The sequence below is a fragment of the Colossoma macropomum genome, unplaced genomic scaffold (genome assembly GCF_904425465.1).
Source record: "Colossoma macropomum unplaced genomic scaffold, Colossoma_macropomum, whole genome shotgun sequence".
Lineage (NCBI taxonomy): Eukaryota > Metazoa > Chordata > Actinopteri > Characiformes > Serrasalmidae > Colossoma > Colossoma macropomum.
Window position 1 is genome coordinate 35313118 of NW_023494801.1, and position 23302 is coordinate 35336419.

At 42.6% G+C, this 23302-nt stretch overlaps 6 protein-coding genes and 1 pseudogene across 6 annotated transcripts in view; 6 read left to right on the forward strand and 1 right to left on the reverse strand.

The window, feature by feature from the left end:
- Positions 1–2513: 2513 nt before the first annotated feature.
- LOC118820938 (histone H1-like) lies at positions 2514–3178 on the forward strand. The gene has a single exon (XM_036589290.1). It carries the CDS (start codon positions 2555–2557, stop codon positions 3176–3178), a length of 624 nt encoding a protein of 207 aa, XP_036445183.1. The 5' UTR covers positions 2514–2554.
- A 790-nt stretch (positions 3179–3968) lies between these two features.
- Positions 3969–4419, forward strand: LOC118820942 (histone H3-like). Its single transcript, XM_036589295.1, is given in 2 exon segments — positions 3969–4070; positions 4072–4419. Coding segments are annotated over 2 exon segments (411 nt in total). The 3' UTR covers positions 4381–4419.
- A 642-nt stretch (positions 4420–5061) lies between these two features.
- The window catches only part of LOC118821055, a 30502-nt gene continuing 12261 nt past the window's right edge, over positions 5062–23302 (reverse strand). Inside the window, exons 7-8 of the mRNA XM_036589461.1 lie at positions 12662–12673; positions 5062–6309 (exon numbers count right to left, since the gene is read on the reverse strand). Coding sequence (XP_036445354.1) covers positions 5994–6309; positions 12662–12673 — 328 coding nt within the window. The 3' untranslated portion in view covers positions 5062–5993. The remainder of the gene's footprint in view (positions 6310–12661; positions 12674–23302) is intronic.
- On the forward strand, positions 7268–7640 carry LOC118820950 (annotated as a pseudogene).
- LOC118820944 (histone H2A-like) lies at positions 8943–9855 on the forward strand. The gene has a single exon (XM_036589297.1). The coding sequence runs from the start codon at positions 9066–9068 to the stop codon at positions 9450–9452; it is 387 nt and encodes a 128-aa protein (XP_036445190.1). The 5' UTR covers positions 8943–9065; the 3' UTR covers positions 9453–9855.
- Positions 20956–21581, forward strand: LOC118820936 (histone H1-like). Its single transcript, XM_036589288.1, has one exon. The coding sequence runs from the start codon at positions 20958–20960 to the stop codon at positions 21579–21581; it is 624 nt and encodes a 207-aa protein (XP_036445181.1). The 5' UTR covers positions 20956–20957.
- On the forward strand, positions 22362–22810 carry LOC118820940 (histone H3). Its single transcript, XM_036589293.1, has one exon. It carries the CDS (start codon positions 22372–22374, stop codon positions 22780–22782), a length of 411 nt encoding a protein of 136 aa, XP_036445186.1. The 5' UTR covers positions 22362–22371; the 3' UTR covers positions 22783–22810.

The window sequence follows — 23302 nt, forward strand, 5'->3', positions numbered from 1 at the left end:
CTCAGGCTTACAATGTAGACAGAGTAAATGATAGCAGGTTAGAGTGAGTTGCAGTAGTTATGGAGCTACAGTTAAATGATGTTAAAGTAGGGCAGGGCCTCAGGCTTGTGAAGGAGTAAGAGTGAGTGTACTGAGATGTATAGTTGGACTTATGATGAAGATGTGGTATGACAGCAGGTACAGAGGCAAGTTTTAGGCTGATGATATAGTTTAAGCAAGCCAAAATTAAGCTTTTTATTTGTACTCTGGCTCAGAGTGTAGTTAGAGCAAGTAATATTAGACTTTGGGTTTATGGTCAAGTTGGAGAACGTCAAAATGGGTTTAAGGAAAGGCCTTAGGCTTATGATGAAGTCAGAGTAAGCAAAGGGAGGCATCTAGCTAGGTTTTGTGCCTTTATTGTAATAAAATAAGTAACAGTGGTTTCATTGCAAGGTCTTAGGTTCATGAGAAGATAAGGATAAAACATACATCTAAGGTGTAGCTTTATAAGCCCTGTTACTTACTCTGTTTATATTTTTAGTCTTATGCTTATGATGAAGCTAATGCAAGCAAAAGTAGGCTTTCAGCGAGGCCTCAGGCTTATAATGTAGATAGCTTAAGTAAGTGTTGCTATAGAGCTCAGCCTTAGGTTTATGAATAAATAAGAGCTTGTAAAAGTCAGTGTAGGCAAGGTCTTAGGCTTCTGAAGAAGTTAGAGTTAGCAAGATGAGATTTCCAGCTAGACCTTAGGTCTAGATAGCGTAAGTGATGGTAGGTTAAGAAGGAGGCCCTAAGCTTGTAGTGTAGTTAGTGTGAGAACAAGATGTTATAGGGCTACAGTTAAATGTTATTAAAGTAATCTTAGGGCAGGGCCTCAGGCTTGTGACGGAGTAAGAGTGAGTGTACTGAGTAATAGTGAGTGAACTGAGAACTTTGTAATGTATTGTACTGCACTTATGTATTGTATTATATTGCACTGTTCTGTGTTCAACTCTGTTCCTTTTTCTCTGGGTATCAACATTGACTTTTTGTTTCTATCAGTATCTGAGCTCAGGACTGGCTTTCTCTCTAACCTATTGGTAACCCGCAAAGATACTTTCTCTAGATAGACAAAGCACTTCTTGTAAGTCGCTCTGGATAAGAGCGTCTGCTAAATTCTGTAAATGTAAATGTGAATCTATAGCGCTCCATTAGACTTATGATGAAGCTATAAAATTAAAATCAGGTACAGAACCAGGCTTTAAGTTCATATTGTAGTTGGAGTAGGCCAAATTAGTCTTACAACCTTTCCTCTGGCTTAACGTGTAGTTAGAGTAATAATAAATGTAGAGTTTTTTGAGGTTCATGGTGAAGTTAGTAAAAGTGAAAGTAGATTTAGGGCTAGACCTCGACTGTTACTGAGGTCAGAGTAAGGTGATGACGCCTCCTTGCCCATCCCAAATATTTCAAATCTTTTCAGTTACACATCATTATCTCCAACTTTCATGACTACATTGAAAACCATTATATCCAAACATAGGTTATTTTATTACCTTTCACAACATTATTAATGTCATTAGTGATTTTTTATCAATAATTATTCCATTATTTCCAAACCAAGAAGTAAAATACATTTTCAAAGATAATCATAGGCCAAGGCCACAATCAGGCCTAGACCTCTAAACTTTATTCCTACTATTCAATATGGTTATAACTAAGTCTCTCTGCGTATGTGCTTTTCTCCTTCAAAGACATTTTAGTTCTCAGATGGAACAAACAGGTTATTCTCTGAGTGTGTGCCTCTCCTAGATTGGGCCTGCTTGGCACACACCACTGCACTTTGCGTTTACACAGAGGGTCTCACACACACTCACAGGAAGAGAGCTGCACGTGACAGAGAGAGCCATACAGTAAAATATAATAATATAATAATGTTTTTCATATGAGCTTAGGACTACTTCCCACTGGTCAAATCAAAGTTCATTTACATTGTTTTTTTTTGTTTTTTTTTTACAACAGCACATCAGCAGAGAGCAGGCTCTGGCCCTGCGTGCCGCTGATGTCACGCCTGTGCTTTACCCGCTCCAAGAGAGCCCGTTTTACACATAGTCAACGAGGGGCTCGGTCGCTGGAAGTTCGCCCGCGCCCTCGCCGAGGTTCTCCCCGAACGCGCCGTTGAGCTCTCCGAAGGTTCACGCCGACGTTTGCCGCCGTTTTCCACCGATTATCGCGCCAAATACTCCGTCTCTCGTTCGGAGCGGCGACCGCCCGGCGCTCTTTTAAGAGCGTCCTGTAAAACGAGGCGTCGCTGCGCGCCCATTCCCAGACTGGGGACACACAGTAGAGCCTGTTTTAGAGTAGCGAGCCGTTGGACGCTCGCCAAGCGGCGCTTTCGCTCGTATTTTGCCCGATAAATGCCACGAGAAAACACAAATCTGAGCGCGTCACTGAGACACTACTGCACAGCGCCCGCCAGATTGAGTCTACCCCGTTCTCATGTGCCTTTTAAGGGGCCGGCTCCCCGCCTGAGAGGGAGGTTCCTCTGAACAGTGCAGTTCGCGCTCATTGTCGCTCCGCTCGCAGCAAAAGCAGAACGATGGCAGAAGTCGCTCCCGCTCCAGCCGCCGCGCCGGCCAAAGCTCCCAAGAAGAAAAGCGCCGCCCGGCCCAAGAAAGCCGGCCCCAGCGTCGGCGAGCTCATCGTCAAGGCTGTTTCTCAGTCTAAGGAGAGGAGCGGCGTGTCTCTCGCCGCCCTCAAGAAAGCCCTGGCTGCCGGCGGCTACGACGTGGACAAGAACAACTCCCGCGTCAAGCTCGCCGTCAAGAGCCTCGTGACGAAGGGCACTCTGGTGCAGACCAAAGGCACCGGTGCGTCAGGCTCTTTCAAGCTCAACAAGAAGCAAGCCGAGGCCAAGAAGAAGCCGGCGAAGAAAGCAGCGTCCAAACCCAAGAAGGTGGCCGCCAAAAAGCCCGCCGCGGCCAAGAAGCCCAAGAAGGTAGCGGCAAAGAAGCCCGCGGCCGCCAAGAAATCGCCGAAGAAAGCCAAGAAGGTAGCGGCGAAGAAGCCCGCGGCCGCCAAGAAAGTCGCCAAGTCTCCCAAAAAAGCCAAGAAGCCTGCGGCCCCGAAGAAGGCGGCCAAGAGCCCGAAGAAAACAAAGGCCGTCAAGCCCAAAGCAGCGAAGCCCAAGGCGGCGAAAAAGGCCGCCCCCAAGAAGAAGTAAACGTGCCGTTGCCCTTCACGTCCTGCTTCTCCTATTGAAAAAACGGCTCTTTTAAGAGCCACCCACATTTTCCTCTCAGAGTTACGTTTTCCGTAAGCTGGTCATTACTGTTAAGTAGCGATATTGGAAAGCGCCAGGCTCGACGTTGTAACGGAGGTGCCGTTTGCATTTACAAAAGAGCCGAAATGGGGTCAAAAAAGCGCGGAAACAGGGACTTTATTTCTTTGTTTCCTTCTTTGTAATTATTATTACTCTTATTATTATAATCATAATTACAAAACCATGATTGATAATAAAACAATTAAGATGAAGGATTAATTATCAAATAATAATTTAAAAGTATATACAGTAATAAAACAAAACCTATTTATGTCTGCAGCACACAAGATAAAAAGTTAATTATCAAATGTATTTTTGTAATTTAGAAGCAAAACAAGAAAATAAAAACACACCTATATTACGTATATATATATATATATATATATATATATATATTATATATATATATATATATATATATGTACACGAAGGGGAGGGAGAGAAGCAGAGGAACGGTGGGCGGACCCTAAAGTTTTATGACAGGAGCCCGCCAAGGCGTTGGGGCAGAGTCTTGCGATTTGAAATGTTGACGCCCAATAGCGTTCAGCCAACGCGTGGGGAGTCGTCCAATGGGAGGCGGGCACATTCAAGACGCCCAATGAGCGGCGAGCAGCTCGAGCGCTTAAAAGCGCCGCGGTATGCGTCTGAACTTATTCTATAGCTTTGGTAGGGAGGAGTGCAGTTTGCCATCATGGCAAGAACCAAACAGACCGCCCGTAAGTCCACCGGTGGCAAAGCTCCGAGGAAGCAGCTGGCTACCAAGGCTGCTCGTAAGAGCGCCCCGGCTACCGGCTGGCGTCAAGAAGCCTCACCGTTACAGGCCCGGCACCGTGGCTCTCAGGGAGATCCGCCGTTACCAGAAATCCACAGAGCTGCTGATCCGCAAGCTGCCCTTCCAGCGCCTGGTGCGGGAGATCGCTCAGGACTTCAAGACCGATCTCCGCTTCCAGAGCTCTGCCGTCATGGCCCTGCAGGAGGCTAGCGAGGCGTACTTGGTGGGTCTGTTCGAGGACACTAACCTGTGCGCCATCCACGCCAAGAGAGTCACCATCATGCCTAAAGATATCCAGCTGGCCCGCCGTATCAGAGGAGAGCGCGCTTAAATTCAACGGAGCGCTGCCAGGTTTCCCCCCAAACACCCCAACGGCTCTTTTAAGAGCCCCCTCACTTCTCTGTCCAAAAGAGCAACTATCCTGGTAATCTCAAAGTTACTTTAAGTACTGCGACTTAATTATCTGTCTGAGATAGTTCTGCCACTGGTATTCATTTTGACTAGTGTAGTGGAACAGATTCGAGTCTCTCAGTCGTAGTAAGGCAAAAAAAAAAGGAGCGGCTTGAGTATGATCTGCTTCACATGCTCGTGTTACACATCTTTCTGCTCAATTTTTACCAAACACTATTAACACCAAAAAAAAATACTGCTTTAAGCGCCCGCCTATACAATGTAAAAATAGCATCTGAAATATATCATGAACGTATTTCATAAATACAGACACAACCCTGGATTATGGAGGAGCAGATCTGCCAAAATGAAAAATAAATACAATTAAAAATAAATGGCTTAGTAAATTAATATGAAGTAGAATTCCAAAGAATAATAAATCTAAAAATAAATATACATAATAATATATGAATAAATAAAACCTTATATAAATCAATGTCTGCATTTATTCGTCCATTTAGTAATTTCCCCTTCTCACTCATTTTTATATATTTTTTTGTTTCTTTATTAACATTTTGTTTTTCTATTCATTTATTTCCATGACTATTAATTTCTTTCTTTATTTCTCTATTTATTTATTTCTGTATTTCCTTGTCCTCATGCTAATAAAGGGGCTGTCAGTCAATGATGTCACAGCGTCTTAATACTCCTATTGGTTGATCGATGTCAGTTTCTGTAGATCGATTGTATTTGTCTTGCTCTCTCAGCGGTAACTGAGGACCAGACAGTACAGTAACGGCTTCTTACAGCAGCAGACAGTCAGAGATCTGAGAGTCTCGGCTGATCTGGCTGAAAATGCAGGTCCGGATTATTGACTCTTCCGTTGGAGGCTGTGGGGACAGTTTGCTCCATTTTGCTGCCTCTGCTGATTCAGAGGTCAAGCCGTAGTGTTCAGAGCTTTGGAGGAGGAGTTTCAGCGTCTTTTTCTGTAGAATTCAGATCAAACTCAGACATTCGGACGCCCGTCTCACACACGGCCTGTGGAGCCATCGAGAGTTATTCATTGGCAGGTCTGTCTGTTCGTGACATTGCAGCTCTTTATGGAGTGAAAGAGCAGTTTAATCAGCTCTTCTCCTCCTGGTCTTGACTGCTAAGCCTCAACGTGAAAAACACGCCCCCTAATCATATGAACGACGAAATACAGAAATAAATAAATGAATTAATGAAAAAAATAAATAAAAATATAGATACGGGAAAATATTTTTAAAAAAGGCATTAATAAAACAATACAGAAATAAATTGAGAAATATATAACTGCAAATTAAAGAAACGTGTATATTTACAATTGCAATATATAGTTTTTCTTTTATTTATTGATTAATTTACTGATCCATTTATTTTTTTAATTTTATTTATGGCGGAACTCCAAGTAACGTTTTCTCCACCTCTACAAAACATCATGTTTGAAGTCACATAACAGAAAAAGCTCTTTAAGCGGAAACGTGGGGGGCTCTTAAAAGAGCCGTTGTGTTTATCGTTGTTCGAGTCAAACGCTTAACCTCCGAAGCCGTACAGGGTTCGTCCCTGACGCTTCAGGGCGTAAACCACATCCATGGCGGTGACGGTCTTCCTCTTGGCGTGCTCGGTGTAGGTGACGGCGTCCCTGATCACGTTCTCCAGAAACACCTTGAGCACGCCGCGGGTCTCCTCGTAGATCAGACCCGAGATACGCTTGACACCGCCACGGCGAGCCAAACGGCGGATAGCCGGCTTCGTGATGCCCTGGATGTTATCGCGGAGCACTTTACGGTGACGCTTAGCGCCTCCTTTCCCGAGACCTTTGCCGCCTTTTCCTCTTCCAGACATGCTGCTTCGTTCCTCTCCTGAACGCTACGAAAAGAACCAGTGACAAGCGGAGCGCCGTACGGCCTGTTATACTCCTCTACAGGACCTAGATGAAATCAATGAACAGGAGGCGGAGCCACGCACAACAGACAGTACAGAGAAAACAGCAACGTGGTGGAATCAAGGAAAACAAAAAGCAAATATGCCATGAAGTAAATATCACTCATATTACTATAATTATCGCTATTATAATACAGTTTTAGCATATCATTTCACAGCCTTCTAAATCTCATGTCATTTTAAGGCGAAATGTAAAAAAATGTCTAAGTACAAAACAAAAAGAACAAGAAAAGAACGAAAGAGAGCAAAAAAGAAAGATTTTTTTTTATCAATTGTAAAACATTTCATCTTATTTAAAAGTATTTAATAATTACATCTCAAAGTACGTTACCTAAGCTACTCTAAACGCAAAGCGACGCACTGTTATAGAGTTAGAAGCCTGTAAGAATAATAAACACACAAATACTGTTTAAATATGGCGTGTGTGTGTGTGTGTGCGTGTGTGCGTTGCTACATTTGGAATAAATATCTAATTTTATAGATAGATATTTGTCATATTCTAGAATGGTTCTTTTATTTGATGTTTCTTATTAGTTTAGTGTTTCATGTGAGCGGGAAGTTATCCAGCACTTTTAGTTGTACCGCGTATGTGAAAACTTTGAAACTTTGACCTTGACAGGGACACGCAGTAGCTCAAAGAATGCGCGGGAAGGCGAACAAAGGAAAAATCTTTAGCCGGAGGAGGAGCAGGAGAGGTTGGGCGAGAAGCGGGAGTTGTCGGGAAATCGAGCCATTGGTTGCTGTCCAATGATCGTGTGTCTGTGTTCAGAAGGGCGGAGCTATAATTTGAATATCGGAGTCTAGATAAGCCGGTGCCGGGCGCTCCTCCTCATTCTTCAGTTTTATTCGAAGAGAAGAAAATCATGCCTGAACCCGCCAAGTCCGCCCCGAAGAAGGGCTCCAGAAAGCCGTGACCAAGACGGCTGGTAAGGGAGGCAGAAGCGCAGAAAGTCAGGAAGGAGAGCTACGCTATCTACGTGTACAAGGTGCTGAAGCAGGTCCACCCCGACACCGGCATTTCCTCCAAGGCGATGGGCATCATGAACTCGTTCGTCAACGACATCTTCGAGCGCATCGCCGGTGAGTCGTCCCGTTTTGGCTCATTACAACAAACGCTCCACCATCACGTCCAGGGAGATCCAGACCGCCGTGCGCCTGCTTCTTCCCGGTGAGCTGGCCAAGCACGCCGTGTCTGAGGGCACCAAGGCCGTCACCAAGTACACCAGCTCGAAGTAAGAAGTGACGGAGACTTCATTAAACCCAACGGCTCTTTTAAGAGCCACCCACGTTTTCGCATAAAGAGCCTTTTGCCGTTTGTGTGTGAACATAAGCACAAAGTTTCGTTCGAGGCTCAGCGCTTTGCCGTGTTCGAATCCATTTTCCCGCCTAATTTCTCTGCTGAAATGGGCAGTATAAATGCGTATACAAACAGACCCGGATATGTGCATATGAAAATTCAGCTCTGCTGCAGTGTTTTTGTTTGGTGCACGTCGTGCTTGGTAAATACCGAGCAGAAAGTCAGTATCGCTTGCCTGAGTTACACACAATCATCGTCAAGCTATATTTTTGTGCTTTATTCACGGAGAGACTAGAAACTACTATAACACTGCGATATCAGCAGCAGGACTGAATGAATATCTCACAGATAATTAGGTCACAGCACGTAAAAACCGTTGGGGTGTTTTGGGGAAACCTGGCAGCGCTCGTTGAATCTAAACGCGCTCTCCGCGGATCCGGTGGGCCAGCTGGATGTTTTTCTTCTATTGATAAAAACGGATCACCCACATTTTCCTTTCAAAGAGTTGGATTTCCTTCGTGTTGCACTTAAAAAATTAGTCATTGCCAGTCAGCAGTGATGTTACTGGAAAGCGCCAGGCTCGACGTTATAATCGAGTTGCCGTTTCCCTTCACATGGGTGAGAATTGGAGCGGAAATGGGTAGAAAAAACAGCGGAAAAACAGGGACTTTCTTTGTTTCTTCTTTGTCTTCATCTCTTTCTCTCTCAGTTCAGATTTTCTTTACTGACGTGACAAATTTACATTTGTATTGTTTAAGTACTGCAAAAATGATCAGAAGTTACCATAATAATAACAACAACAATAATAATAATAATCGTAATACCAAAACCAATATTGATAATACAAGGAGAAAGTCTAATCAATATTATAAAAATATATACAGTAATAAAAACTATTTAATATGTGTCTGCAGCAAATAACGAGACAAAAATATTAATTGTCAAATGTATTTTTGTAATTTCATATGCACATATAACAGTGAAAGGAAAGGTTGTGGTTTGTAGGTCACTCACTGTCCTGGATATTTGGCTGTAGTGGACACTGATGGACCTCCTAATATAATCAAAAATTCATCTTTATCTTCCAAAGTATTTTATGTATTTTATCTATTTTTCTTTTTCTCTTTCTCTCTCTCTCTCACACACACACACGCGCGCGCGCGTTCAAAGGGGAGGGGGAGAAGCAGAGAGCATGGAGAGGAGCGGTGGGCGGACCCTAAACTTTGACGACGCTAATATGATTGGTTGTTGGAAGTCATCGCATTTTAGCCAATAGAAACACAGCAGCTTTGCCTATATGGAGGGCGACCAGAGACCGTTGTCTTCTATTTCAGCTTAGTTCTGCAAAGCGAAAGGAAGTGAAAATGAGTGGAAGAGGGAAAACCGGAGGTAAAGCTAGAGCGAAGGCCAAGACTCGCTCCTCCCGCGCCGGGCTGCAGTTCCCTGTGGGCCGTGTTCACAGGCTGCTGCGCAAAGGGAACTACGCCGAGCGCGTCGGCGCCGGCGCTCCCGTCTACTTGGCTGCCGTGTTGGAGTATCTGACCGCTGAGATCCTTGAGTTGGCCGGCAACGCCGCTCGCGACAACAAGAAGACCCGTATCATTCCTCGTCATCTGCAGCTGGCCGTTCGTAACGACGAGGAGCTCAACAAACTGCTCGGAGGAGTGACCATCGCTCAGGGTGGCGTGCTGCCCAACATTCAGGCTGTACTGCTGCCCAAGAAGACCGAGAAGGCGGTCAAGACCAAGTAAACTGGGTTTTTCCGCTAAACTGGAAAAAAAAACAAAGGCTCTTTTAAGAGCCACCCACCTTAGCAACAAAAGTGCACTTTCTTTTATATTTATTATTCAATGCAAAGAAAAAAATTGATTGGTATCGATTGGTACAGTTTGTGTACATTAAAGCGAAATAAAAGGGTCACCGCATGATCCACGATTGGATATGGAATAAAGTTTAGAAGCTCCTATTGTATTCGAGCACATAAGGCGAACAAACTTACATGAACGTCTGTGTATCTACCTGAGTGAAGGTGACACAGCAGGCGAGTAATGAAAGGCAAAAATCTGAGTAACACTACAGAGGGCGTGCAAAAAAGAACATAAAGCGGTTCAGGAGCCCGCCAAAGCGCAGGGGCGGTGTCTTGTGATTTGAAAATGTTGGCGCGGCAGAAGACGCCCAATAAGGTTTAGACGCGTGGGGAGGCGGGCACATTCAAGACGCCCAATACCGTTTAACCAACGCGAGGGGAGCCAATAAAACCGTTTAATGCTAGTACAAGAAATCACTGCGTCACTGACCAGAGGTCAGGCAGAGTAATGTTTCTGAAATCTCCTTGTTCTGGTTGGTCACCTGCACGTCCTTCATATACCAACAGCATTTTTCAGGCATGGAGGCAACCTTTATTTTCCTTTCTTTTTCTGCTGGCCGCTGGTTTGATTCCACTCATTTTCTGTCTGCAATCACCCAAAACAAGTCTGTCTGTCTGTGTTTGGCTATTTTATATCTTAACCACACGTCAGCACAAGTATACCTTTCCCTTTCTCAGGATTGGCTGTAATAACGATGGGGGAAGAACAGTTTTGTGACACTTTATTATTTTTTTTTTTTTAAGTCCTGTTTCAGTGTCTTTTTCCTCTTTTACTTCTACGCTCCCTATTAACCACCATATTTCAAGCTATGGAAGCTCTTCTCACCAGGAGAGAGCAAAGTACAAAACTACTGAACCTGAGTAAAAGTAGAAATTCTTAAAGTACAAGTATTTGAGTTAAAGTACCAAAGTACTTGTTTTTAAGTTGTGAATTGGAAATCATAATGCACTATATATTCATTTATTTTTTGCACAAGTACCTACACTTCTATAGAAGATTATGGTGAAATAAGAATTGTGTTATGTGATGAATTAATAAGACCATGGTGGTTAATAAAGTAAAATGAACTAAGAAAGGGTAAAGTTCCATTTTGATTTCAGATTGACTTTAAATGTATTTCATCAAACTATCATCAGTAAAAGTGCTGAATTGCAGAAACTGTATGGAACTAAATTGAGTATGTTTTGCTAGCTGGGAGTGTTAATAGCACAACGTATCTGGATGTAAGCCGAGCATTTAGGCCAGAATTGGGCAGAGATACAATCCAAAGTCTCGGCCAACGAGGTTTAAGCTTGGTATGAAGTATTCGGCCCAGATGCGGCCCAACTGAGTTTTGCTATCTGGGAAACTCGATGTTGAAAGGTAAGACGTTGAAACAACGTCGCAATATCAACGTTGATTCATCTTTCAAAATCGTTCCATAATCCGTTTTTTCAACCGTGAATAAACTTTGAAATTCCAGCTGGGGAGTGGCTGAAGCAGCTGCTCAGTCTGAAAGTGCTCCACCTGCACTGTATAAAATGCTCTCGCGCTCCAGCAGGACCACAAAGGCTGAAACCTCAACACAGGTAAGCTGTTCTTCTGTGTATCTGGAGATGTTTCAGGTAGTCAGAACTTTTTAAGGATGTTATTAGAAATTCTGCTCAATGCTGCTTTAAAGAGCTGAACTCAGCTGGGTTTTAATGTAGAACAGAATTAATAAACTTACTAAACTCTGCAGTGCCCAATAAGGGTTTCTGTGGTCAGTTAGGTTTTCTACCACACACGCACACAGAGGTTTGGGATGTATTGGAATACAAGTGTTGTAAATACACATTCAGAATACAGAAATTAAGTATCTGTTCAGTCCAAGTTACATTTTGTAGAGTTAGTATTCAGAATACAGTTACTTTCTACATTTTAGGAGAAAACTTTTAGAACACTTACCTACTAAATTAAGGTTGTGACAGGACGGCAGGAGAGGGGGCAGACCCAGAGAGTGAAACCTGTGAACAAAGCTTTAAATGACAATGAATGAAAGGTATACAATTATAATTGCTGCTATTATTATTATTATTATTATTATTATGCAATTTAAATAAATGGTATTTGGTGTGGATGGGAACTTTTGTGGCGAGAGCACTCTGAGCAGGGACTGACCCGTTCGTATCATCATCCGTTGCGTTACCACCTAAGATTTGGGGTGGAAAAACAGCAGGAAAGGGCAGACAAAGCGACGCTGAGGCAGCAAGAAACAAGCTTAACTCTGCTTTTCCTTAGGAGCTGTTTCTCCTGTAAGCCTCTTCTCTTTTCCTTTCTCTTTTCTTTGGGGCTGTTTCCCTTTTTAACTTTTTTCCTTCTTTTCTGTTCTTTTGGTTTTTGAGACAGACACTTCAGTACCATGCTTGTCACCCTTCTACAAAGGTGTGACACTGACTGCTATTTTGCTATTTGCCACAGCCTTAAATGGGCTTCTCAGAACTAGTTTTCCTCAAGATAATAGCACTTTGCCATTGTTGCCCTCTGCTGGTGGCCAGTGGCACAAGCTGGACCCTTTCAAATGTGTGTGTAAAAAAGTTAGGACAGGATTTAGGAGGTTTAGTCTAGTTAGGATGTTTGTGTGATGCTGTTTTCTTATCTGGAGTTAATGATGAGATGGTGAAGGTAGGAACTGTTATTCTGGAATAGCTACTGTCCTGAATTCAGTCCGTACTGAAGTCGCCATGGAGAATAAACAGATTTCAGAGTTGAGATGTTTAATAAGGCACCTGGTTGAGGGGGAAAAAAGAAAGAACACAGGAATTGTGTTTCAGTATTGAGGAATTGAGTACTAAGGTCCAGATGAGGGGGGCTGAGGGGGATACCTCACCTCCAGAATTCAGGACCGTTTTAACTGCAACATATAAAATAATAGACAAACTAGTAAAGAATTATTTAACATCTACGCTGTGTAGAGTTGAATGATGATTGAAGTGATGACACCAACATATCAGCTTTTATGTGAGGTGGCATTTATTTTCTCTGCCTGCATAAAGAGCACACAGGACCAATCAACAGGCTTCAAACGCTCTTCTCTCTCTCACTGAGAGCTCTCATTTCAGCAGAGCTGTTACACTACATAAGCTCTTAAAACCAAACAGAACAGATCAAAGTTCCAGCATTTCTCTAAAAATGACCGAATGCATCATGGCTTGTTGGTTTAATCTTGTCGCATTAAATAATGAGAATGTTTTGTGAACAACTAGCACCAATGGTCTCACTTCATAATTAGCATGTCAAAGTCACACCTAACAGTGAGTAAAAAGTATTTAAGTGCCCAAAAACACAACCAGTATGTGATTAAATGCTTATATGATTGAATGACTGCATTTTATGTTGAAAACTGAACACAGAGCACATCTTTTAGACAGAATTGCACAGTGGCTGGTGTTTTTCAAAGAGGACGAGTGGTGAGGCTGAACTTCTACTCCACTCACATGAAGGCTGTGTCTATCAGTCTATCTTTGAAGTAATTTGAAGTGAAAGCTGAAGAACAGATGATGGCCGCAGCTCGGGGACATCCACTCATCCTGTGGGTGGTGCTCTTGCTCTGCTTCATCACTCCATCAACAGAATTTGGTAAGATTTCACAGCCATCAGTTAAGATAGTTAAGAGAACTGCAGAACTCTTTAGAGCACTTTGCTTGACTGAAACTAAAAGTACTTACTCATAAGAAAACTTTAAGATTACTTATCAAAACACAATGAGGCTGTTAGTTTGTTAACAGTGCTTATATTTGACTGTGCAGAGCTGGAGGAGCGCGAGTTTGAGGAGTTGGGGGTCGATGTGATCTCTCTGCACAGACTGAAAGGAATGGCTGATCGCTTCTCACACTTCACCACAACAGCCCAGAATGATGATTTGAAGTATGTACAGTAATTAACCACCAAATATGAAAGACAGAGTCGGGTCCAATCGCTCAACAGTCCATGGCCATAGTTATCTGATTCGTTGTCTTATCGAAATAACCATGGACTTCCCAAGAAAAAGTGTCATCTCACTGGCAGATCAAAATCCCAGTATCCCAGCCCACAAAGTTCCGTCTGAACCGACTGTAGCCCACAAAGTTCCGTCTGAACTGACTGTAGCCCACAAAATTCTGTCTGAACTGACTGTAGCCCACAAAATTCTGTCTGAACCGACTGTAGCCCACAAAGTTCCGTCTGAACCGACTGTAGCCCACAAAGTTCTGTCTGAACTGACTGTAGCCCACAAAATTCTGTCTGAACTGACTGTAGCCCACAAAATTCTGTCTGAACCGACTGTAGCCCACAAAATTCTGTCTTAACCTGACTGTAGCCCACAAAATTCTGTCTGAACCGGCTGTAGCCCACAAAATTCTGTCTGAACCGACTGTAGCCCACAAAACTCTGTTTGAACTCAACTGTAGCCTGAAAATTTTATAGCTAAAGTTAAAATCTTCAGTGAAAATCTGCAGCAAATAGCAACACAAATACAAACAGACCTGTAAATCTATTTGCTGTAAATGTGCAACAGAAAATATTAAAGGATACTTCCCTGTAAATAAAGTTCATATACATACATACATACATACATCATCCAAACCGCTTATCCTTCTGGGTCACAGTGGGGTGCTGGAGCCTATTCCAGCTGTCATTGGGCGGAAGGCAGGATACACCCTGGACAGGTCGCCAGTCAATCGCAGGGCTGAATAAAGTTCAGTGAACATGTAAATATTGTTAGTGTCAAAATTTACTTTTCACTCTCTTCGTCTATACAGTATATGTAAACTCTGCTGCAACAACAACCTGTTTTGAATCATTGTTTTTGTGATGTTACAAGAAACAACACATTTTTTAAATATCCACCTTTTCAGAATGAGGCACAAATCATAGTAACCAAACAAAACAGCGCTTATTTATCTTACATCTGTCTAAAATGCACAGTAACAAAGTAAGCCTTTTTCATTCTAAGGGTTAAAGAGAGGTGAATTGTGCCCATGTTTGGTACATAAAGTCACACAAATATCATAATTTAACCTCAAGGAGAAAAAATAAAATACAAAAAATGTGGGATATGGGCTCTTTGACATTGTAGACTGTGTTTGTGTTGTTAGTGTCTTAACGGTCAGTTTTATGTCTGAAGATGGTAAAGATTTTGTTGAGAGCATTGTGAAGAAGCAGAAGGTAAGACGAACACAACATGCTGTAATCTGCTTTATGGATCTGTCTGTTTTTGCGGTGCTAGTTTATTCACTAATCCTAAATCAACTGAAAGAATTAGAAAGGAAATGATATTGGAAAAAACCTTGAGTAAACAGAGTTAAATTAAATGCACTTATAATAAACAAACTGTGTGTTGCTTAAAAAATAAAATATTGTCAACAAATAAGAAGTACTTGTGAACATTTCTAATTTATAAACCTGTTTCCAAAAAGGTGGGACGCTGTACAAAATGTAAATAACAAAAAAAGTGCAAAGATGTGCAAATCATTTAAAGCCTATATTTAATTAAAAATAGAACAAAGACAACGTATAAAATGTTGAAACTGAGAATTTTAATAGTTTTTTGAAAAATATATGACAACTTTGAATTTGATGCCAACAACATGTTTCAAAAAAGTTGGGATGGGGCAACAAAAGGCTGGTACAGTTAAGTAAAGCTAAAAACACACCCGGTGGTTGATTGGCAACAAGTCAGTAACATGATTGGGTATAAAAAAGCATCTCAGAGAGGAGGAGTCTTTCAGAAGTAAAGATGAAGAGGGGTTCATCATTCTGTGAAAGACTGCATAATCAAATAGTGCAACAATTCAAGAAAAACGTTTCTCAACATAAAACAGCAAAGAACTTTTGCTTTTCATCATCTACGGTACATAATAACATTAAAAGATTCAGAGAGTCTGGAGAGATCTCTGTATGTAAAGGACAAAGCCAAAAACCAGTATTTGCATCCACAAATGCTGATAAAACTCTAAAATACAAAGAAGAAACCAAATATAAACAGGATCCAGAAATGCTGCCACCTTCTCTGGGCCCGAGCTCATTTGAAATGGACTGAGGGGAAGTGGAAAAGTGTCCTGTGGTCCAAAGAATCAACATTTGAAATTATTTTTGGAAATCGTGGACCTCCGGGCTAAAGACCACTCAGCTTGTTATCAGTGCACAGTTCAAAAGCCAGTATTCATGATGGTGTAGGGGGCGTTAGTGCACACGGCATGGGTGATGTGCACATCTGTGAAGGCACCATTAATAATGAATCTGTGAAGGCACCATTAATAATTAATGTTTTGGCAACATATGCTGCCATCCAGACGACATCTTTTTCAGGGAAGGCCTTGATTATTTCAGCAAGACAATGTCAAACCACATTCTGCATGTATTACAACAGCATTGCTCCATATTAAAAGAGTCCAGGCACTAAACTGACCTGCCTGCAGTCCAGACCTGTCACCACTTAAAACATGTGGCACATTATCAACTAAGAAATACAACAAAGGAGACCCTGAACTGTTGAGTAGCTGCAATCCTATGTTAAGCAGGAATGGAAAAAAAAATTCTCTTTCTAAACTACAGCAGCATCTCTTCAGTTCCCAAACAGTTATAGAGTGTTGTTAAAAGAAGAGCTGATGAAAAACAGTGGTAAACATAGACTTTAGTTTAGCATTCAACACCATCATCCGTCAGCATCTTGTTGGAAAGCTGAACCTGCTGGGATGCTTCCCTCTGCAATTGGATCCTGGACTTTCTTACTGAGAGACTTCAGTCAGTCCGGACCAGGACAACACACTGAGCACTGGAGCCCCCCAGGGCAGAGTGCTCAGTCCACTGCTGTCCGCTTTGCTGACTCCTGACTGTGTAGCAGCTCACAGTTCTAACCACCACCATAAAGTTTGCTGATATGTTACAATATGCTACCATCTCACTCTCTGCTTCTTGAAATTCCAGATTATGTCTGCGACACTGTATTAAATAACATTTACATAACGTATATTTTTATATTTTATAACATATTTACATATTATTTATACATTATACATATTTTTTAATCTCTCTGTTTTATCATGCAGAATTCCCAAGATCTGGAAAATAGCTCTTGTAACTCCACTGCATAAAGGAGATGAGGCGGCAGATGTAAATAACTACAGACCAATCTCAAAATTGTCCTCTTTAGCTAAACTTTAGCTTAAAATCAACTTAAATCACTTCTTCTTTTCTGTCCTGTTTCATTATCAATTAGGCTTTAGAGAAAGACACAGCACCATCTCTGTTACCACACTGGTGTTGAATGATCTCTATGGGGCCATAGACAGGAAGAAGCTTTGTGCTGCCATTTTTATTGATTTATTAAAGGCTTTTGATACCGTTGATCACATTGTTTTTTAAGGAACTTACAAAAGATTGGCTTTGATACAAATGCACTAAAATGGACTCAGAATTACCTTTCAGGCAGACAATAATGCGTAGCAATTAATTACAAATAATTACAAGTCAGATTTTTGACTATATACAGAGGAGTGCCACAAGGTTCAATTTTGGGCCCAGTTTTATTCAATATATATAAAAATGTATACTTGCTGCCTCTGCCTCAAACTTCAAAGGACACCTGTATGCAGATGACACGGTTTTATACTGTTCGGCTGACTCTGTTTATGCTGCAGTAAGAAAACTACAATGCTCATTTGATGCTCTACAGGTTGATTTGTGTAAACACAAACGCAGACTTTGCGCAGTGGTCCAAATCTCCCATCATCAATACAAGATCTTGGGGGACAATTAAAGAAACTCTGGACAGAAATAAATGTTGTGACATTGCAGAAGCTTGTGGAAACGATGCCACAGTGAATGCGTGCCACAATCAAAGCTGAAGGCGGTCCAACTCAATATTAGAGTGTGTGACCTTTTTTTGGCCAGGCAGTGTGTACACATATATATATATATATATATATATATATACACACACACACGCACATACACACACACACACATACACACATGTAATGTCTGTCTGTATTCCAGTATGTAATCTGCTGATACTGGCCTTCTGTAAAATAGAAGAAATGTCGATAGACTTTGTTTTCACTTATAGTGCTTCTAAACCTCTTTAATTTTGTTGTTTTTTGTCCTTTCTTTACATGCTTTACATTTTCTTTACATCTATGTATTTATGAATAAAAATAATTGTGTGAAGATTTATGTTTGTATTACAAGAGTTGGTTACTTACATGTTCTTTTAATGTTCTCCTGTGTGTGTGTGTGTGTGTGTGTGTGTGTGTGTGTGTGTGTGTGTTTATGCGTATTAAGGCTTTTGAATAGTGGAATAAGAATGGGTCAGTGTGTGTGGTACAAAGAGAAAGAACTATGAAACTGCATCAAAAATAAAAAATTATGGGTAATTAATGAATATACAAATAAAGGTTATATTGTATGTCCTGTAGAATTATGCTGAAGGTAGAGTGAGCAAAACTTTCTTCTTTGTATTATAATTATTGTTGTTGTTGTTGTTTATTACACGAATAAAAATGCAATAAGAATAAGTTCAAGTCTATTACATGCTAGGCCTTATTAAGTCTGTAATGAAGAGCCAGGCATTAGGCTTATGATGCAGAGTAAGTAAAAGTTGGCCTTAGGCTAATGCTAAAGTGCCAGTGAGTACAGGTAGATTAAGAGCTAATCCTTTGGCTATTGCTGCTGGTAAACAAAGTAGTTTTATATAGTTTTATCACTAAGCCTCTAGCTTAGTGCGTAACATAAGGTAGCGTAAAGATAGGATTAACGTAGAGCAAAGCCTTGATTTAGGGCAAGACCTTTGACCGTTGCTGAGGTCAGAGTTAGCACAAGCACGCTTGAAGGCTTCAGAAAAAGTTAGAGTGAACTAAATAAGCTTTCAAGCTAGGCCTCAGGCTTACAATGTAGACAGAGTAAATGATAGCAGGTTAGAGTGAGTTGCAGTAGTTATGGAGCTACAGTTAAATGATGTTAAAGTAGGGCAGGGCCTCAGGCTTGTGAAGGAGTAAGAGTGAGTGTACTGAGATGTATAGTTGGACTTATGATGAAGATGTGGTATGACAGCAGGTACAGAGGCAAGTTTTAGGCTGATGATATAGTTTAAGCAGCCAAATTAAGCTTTTTATTTGTACTCTGGCTCAGAGTGTAGTTAGAGCAAGTAATATTAGACTTTGGGTTTATGGTCAAGTTGGAGAACGTCAAAATGGGTTTAAGGAAAGGCCTTAGGCTTATGATGAAGTCAGAGTAAGCAAAGGGAGGCATCTAGCTAGGTTTTGTGCCTTTATTGTAATAAAATAAGTAACAGTGGTTTCATTGCAAGGTCTTAGGTTCATGAGGAGATAAGGATAAAACATACATCTAAGGTGTAGCTTTATAAGCCCTGTTACTTACTCTGTATATATTTTAAGTCTTATGCTTATGATGAAGCTAATGCAAGCAAAAGTAGGCTTTCAGCGAGGCCTCAGGCTTATAATGTAGATAGCTTAAGTAAGTGTTGCTATAGAGCTCAGCCTTAGGTTTATGAATAAATAAGAGCTTGTAAAAGTCAGTGTAGGCAAGGTCTTAGGCTTCTAAAGAAGTTAGAGTTAGCAAAATGAGATTTCCAGCTAGACCTTAGGTCTAGATAGCGTAAGTGATGGTAGGTTAAGAAGGAGGCCCTAAGCTTGTAGTGTAGTTAGTGTGAGAACAAGATGTTATAGGGCTACAGTTAAATGTTATTAAAGTAATCTTAGGGCAGGGCCTCAGGCTTGTGACGGAGTAAGAGTGAGTGTACTGAGTAATAGTGAATGAACTGAGAACTTTGTAATGTATTGTACTGCACTTATGTATTGTATTATATTGCACTGTTCTGTGTTCAACTCTGTTCCTTTTTCTCTGGGTATCAACATTGACTTTTTGTTTCTATCAGTATCTGAGCTCAGGACTGGCTTTCTCTCTAACCTATTGGTAACCCGCAAAGATACTTTCTCTAGATAGACAAAGCACTTCTTGTAAGTCGCTCTGGATAAGAGCGTCTGCTAAATTCTGTAAATGTAAATGTAAATCTATAGCGCTAAATTAGACTTATGATGAAGCTATAAAATTAAAATCAGGTACAGAACCAGGCTTTAAGTTCATATTGTAGTTGGAGTAGGCCAAATTAGTCTTACAACCTTTCCTCTGGCTTAACGTGTAGTTAGAGTAATAATAAATGTAGAGTTTTTTGAGGTTCATGGTGAAGTTAGTAAAAGTGAAAGTAGATTTAGGGCAAGACCTCGACTGTTACTGAGGTCAGAGTAAGGTGATGACGCCTCCTTGCCCATCCCAAATATTTCAAATCTTTTCAGTTACACATTATTATCTCCAACTTTCATGACTACACTGAAAACCATTACATCCAAACATAGGTTATTTTATTACCTTTCACACCATTATTAACGTCATTAGTTATTCTTATCAATAATTATTCCATTATTTCCAAACCAAGAAGTAAAATACATTTTCAAAGATAATCATAGGCCAAGGCCACAATCAGGCCTAGAGTCTCTCTGCGTATGTGCTTTTCTCCTTCAAAGACATTTTAGTTCTCAGATGGAACAAACAGGTTATTCTCTGAGTGTGTGCCTCTCCTAGATTGGGCCTACTTGGCACACACCACTGCACTTTGCGTTTATACAGAGGGTCTCTCTCTCTCACACACACACACACACACAGGAAGAGAGCTGCACATGACAGAGAGAGCCATACAGTAAAATATAATAATATAATAATGTTTTTCATATGAGCTTGGGACTACTTCCCACTGGTCAAATCAAAGTTCATTTACATTGTTTTTTTTACAACAGCACATCAGCAGAGAGCAGGCTCTGGCCCCGCGTGCCGCTGATGTCACGCCTGTGCTTTACCCGCTCCAAGAGAGCCCGTTTTACACATAGTCAACGAGGGGCTCGGTCGTTGGAAGTTCGCCCGCGCCCTCGCCGAGGTTCTCCCCGAACGCGCCGTTGAGCTCTCCGAAGGTTCACGCCGCCGTTTGCCGCCGTTTTTCACCGATTATCGCGCCAAATACTCCGTCTCTCGTTCGGGGCGGCGACCGCCCGGCGCTCTTTTAAGAGCGTCCTGTAAAACGAGGCGTCGCTGCGCGCCCATTCCCAGACTGGGGACACACAGTAGAGCCTGTTTTAGAGTAGCGAGCCGTTGGACGCTCGCCAAGCGGCGCTTTCGCTCGTATTTTGCCCGATAAATGCCACGAGAAAACACAAATCTGAGCGCGTCACTGAGACACTACTGCACAGCGCCCGCCAGATTGAGTCTACCCCGTTCTCATGTGCCTTTTAAGGGGCCGGCTCCCCGCCTGAGAGGGAGGTTCCTCTGAACGGTGCAGTTCGCGCTCATTGTCGCTCCGCTCGCAGCAAAAGCAGAACGATGGCAGAAGTCGCTCCCGCTCCAGCCGCCGCGCCGGCCAAAGCTCCCAAGAAGAAAAGCGCCGCCCGGCCCAAGAAAGCCGGCCCCAGCGTCGGCGAGCTCATCGTCAAGGCTGTTTCTCAGTCTAAGGAGAGGAGCGGCGTGTCTCTCGCCGCCCTCAAGAAAGCCCTGGCTGCCGGCGGCTACGACGTGGACAAGAACAACTCCCGCGTTAAGCTCGCCGTCAAGAGCCTCGTGACGAAGGGCACTCTGGTGCAGACCAAAGGCACCGGTGCGTCAGGCTCTTTCAAGCTCAACAAGAAGCAAGCCGAGGCCAAGAAGAAGCCGGCGAAGAAAGCAGCGTCCAAACCCAAGAAGGCGGCCGCCAAAAAGCCCGCCGCGGCCAAGAAGCCCAAGAAGGTAGCGGCGAAGAAGCCCGCGGCCGCCAAGAAATCGCCGAAGAAAGCCAAGAAGGTAGCGGCGAAGAAGCCCGCGGCCGCCAAGAAAGTCGCCAAGTCTCCCAAGAAAGCCAAGAAGCCTGCGGCCCCGAAGAAGGCGGCCAAGAGCCCGAAGAAAACAAAGGCCGTCAAGCCCAAAGCAGCGAAGCCCAAGGCGGCGAAAAAGGCCGCCCCCAAGAAGAAGTAACCGTGCCGTTGCCCTTCACGTCCTGCTTCTCCTATTGAAAAAAACGGCTCTTTTAAGAGCCACCCACATTTTCCTCTCAGAGTTACGTTTTCCGTAAGCTGGTCGTTACTGTTAAGTAGCGATATTGGAAAGCGCCAGGCTCGACGTTGTAACGGTGGTGCCGTTTGCATTTACAAAGGAGCCGAAATGGGGTCAAAAAAGCGCGGAAAACTGACTTTATTTCTTTGTTTCCTTCTTTGTCTTTATCTCTTTATATAATAATAATAATGATAACAATAATTATTATTATTATTATTATAATTATAATTAAAAAAACATGATTGATAATAAAACAATTAAGATGAAGGATTAATTATCAAATAATAATTTAAAAGTATATACAGTAATAACAAAACCTATTTATGTCTGCAGCACACAAGATAGTTAATTATCAAATGTATTTTTGTAATTTGGAAGCAAAACAAGAAAAGAAAAACACACCTATATTACGTATATATATATATATATATATATACGAAGGGGAGGGGGAGAAGCAGAGGGCTTGGAGAGGAACGGTGGGCGGACGCTAAAGTTTTATGGCAGGAGCCCGCCAAGGCGTTGGGGCAGAGTCTTGCGATTTGAAATGTTGACGCCCTATAGCTTTCAGCCAACGCGTGGGGAGTCGTCCAATGGGAGGCGGGCACATTCAAGACGCCCAATGAGCGGCGAGCAGCTCGAGCGCTTAAAAGCGCCGCGGTACGTGTCTAAACTTATTCTATAATTTTGATAGAGAGCAGTGCAGTTTGACATCATGGCAAGAACCAAGCAGACCGCCCGTAAGTCCACCGGTGGCAAAGCCCCGAGGAAGCAGCTGGCTACCAAGGCTGCTCGTAAGAGCGCCCCGGCTACCGGTGGCGTCAAGAAGCCTCACCGTTACAGGCCCGGCACCGTGGCTCTCAGGGAGATCCGCCGTTACCAGAAATCCACAGAGCTGCTGATCCGCAAGCTGCCCTTCCAGCGCCTGGTGCGGGAGATCGCTCAGGACTTCAAGACCGATCTCCGCTTCCAGAGCTCTGCCGTCATGGCCCTGCAGGAGGCTAGCGAGGCGTACTTGGTGGGTCTGTTCGAGGACACTAACCTGTGCGCCATCCACGCCAAGAGAGTCACCATCATGCCTAAAGATATCCAGCTGGCCCGCCGTATCAGAGGAGAGCGCGCTTAAATTCAACGGAGCGCTGCCAGGTTTCCCCCCAAACACCCCAACGGCTCTTTTAAGAGCCCCCTAACTTTTCTGTCCAAAGGAGCAACTGTCCTAGATAGCGTCCCCCACCCCGAGTTCTCTTAAGTGCTGTGACTTAATTGAGGAGATGGTTCTGTTGCTGATGAGTGGCTTGAGAATGATTCGTTTCAACCGCCCATATTACAAAGCTTGTCGCTCAGTATTTACCCAGCACTACGAACACACACCAAAAATAAATAATAAACACTGCTCTTCGACATTCTGTATGCGGGTGCTATGTCTAGGTTATTTACAACCTTACAAATTAGCAGCAGAACTTCATATCCTGAGCGTTTTATTTTATATGTACATTTTATATATAAAAATACGTATTTAAGCATTTAATTAATCCCTTTTGGTACACAGCGCAACACTACCTGCACAAAAGAGCACACGAACAGACAGAAATTGGGCGGGAAAAATCAACTGGCACGGCAGAACCCCAAATAATATTTTCTCCCCA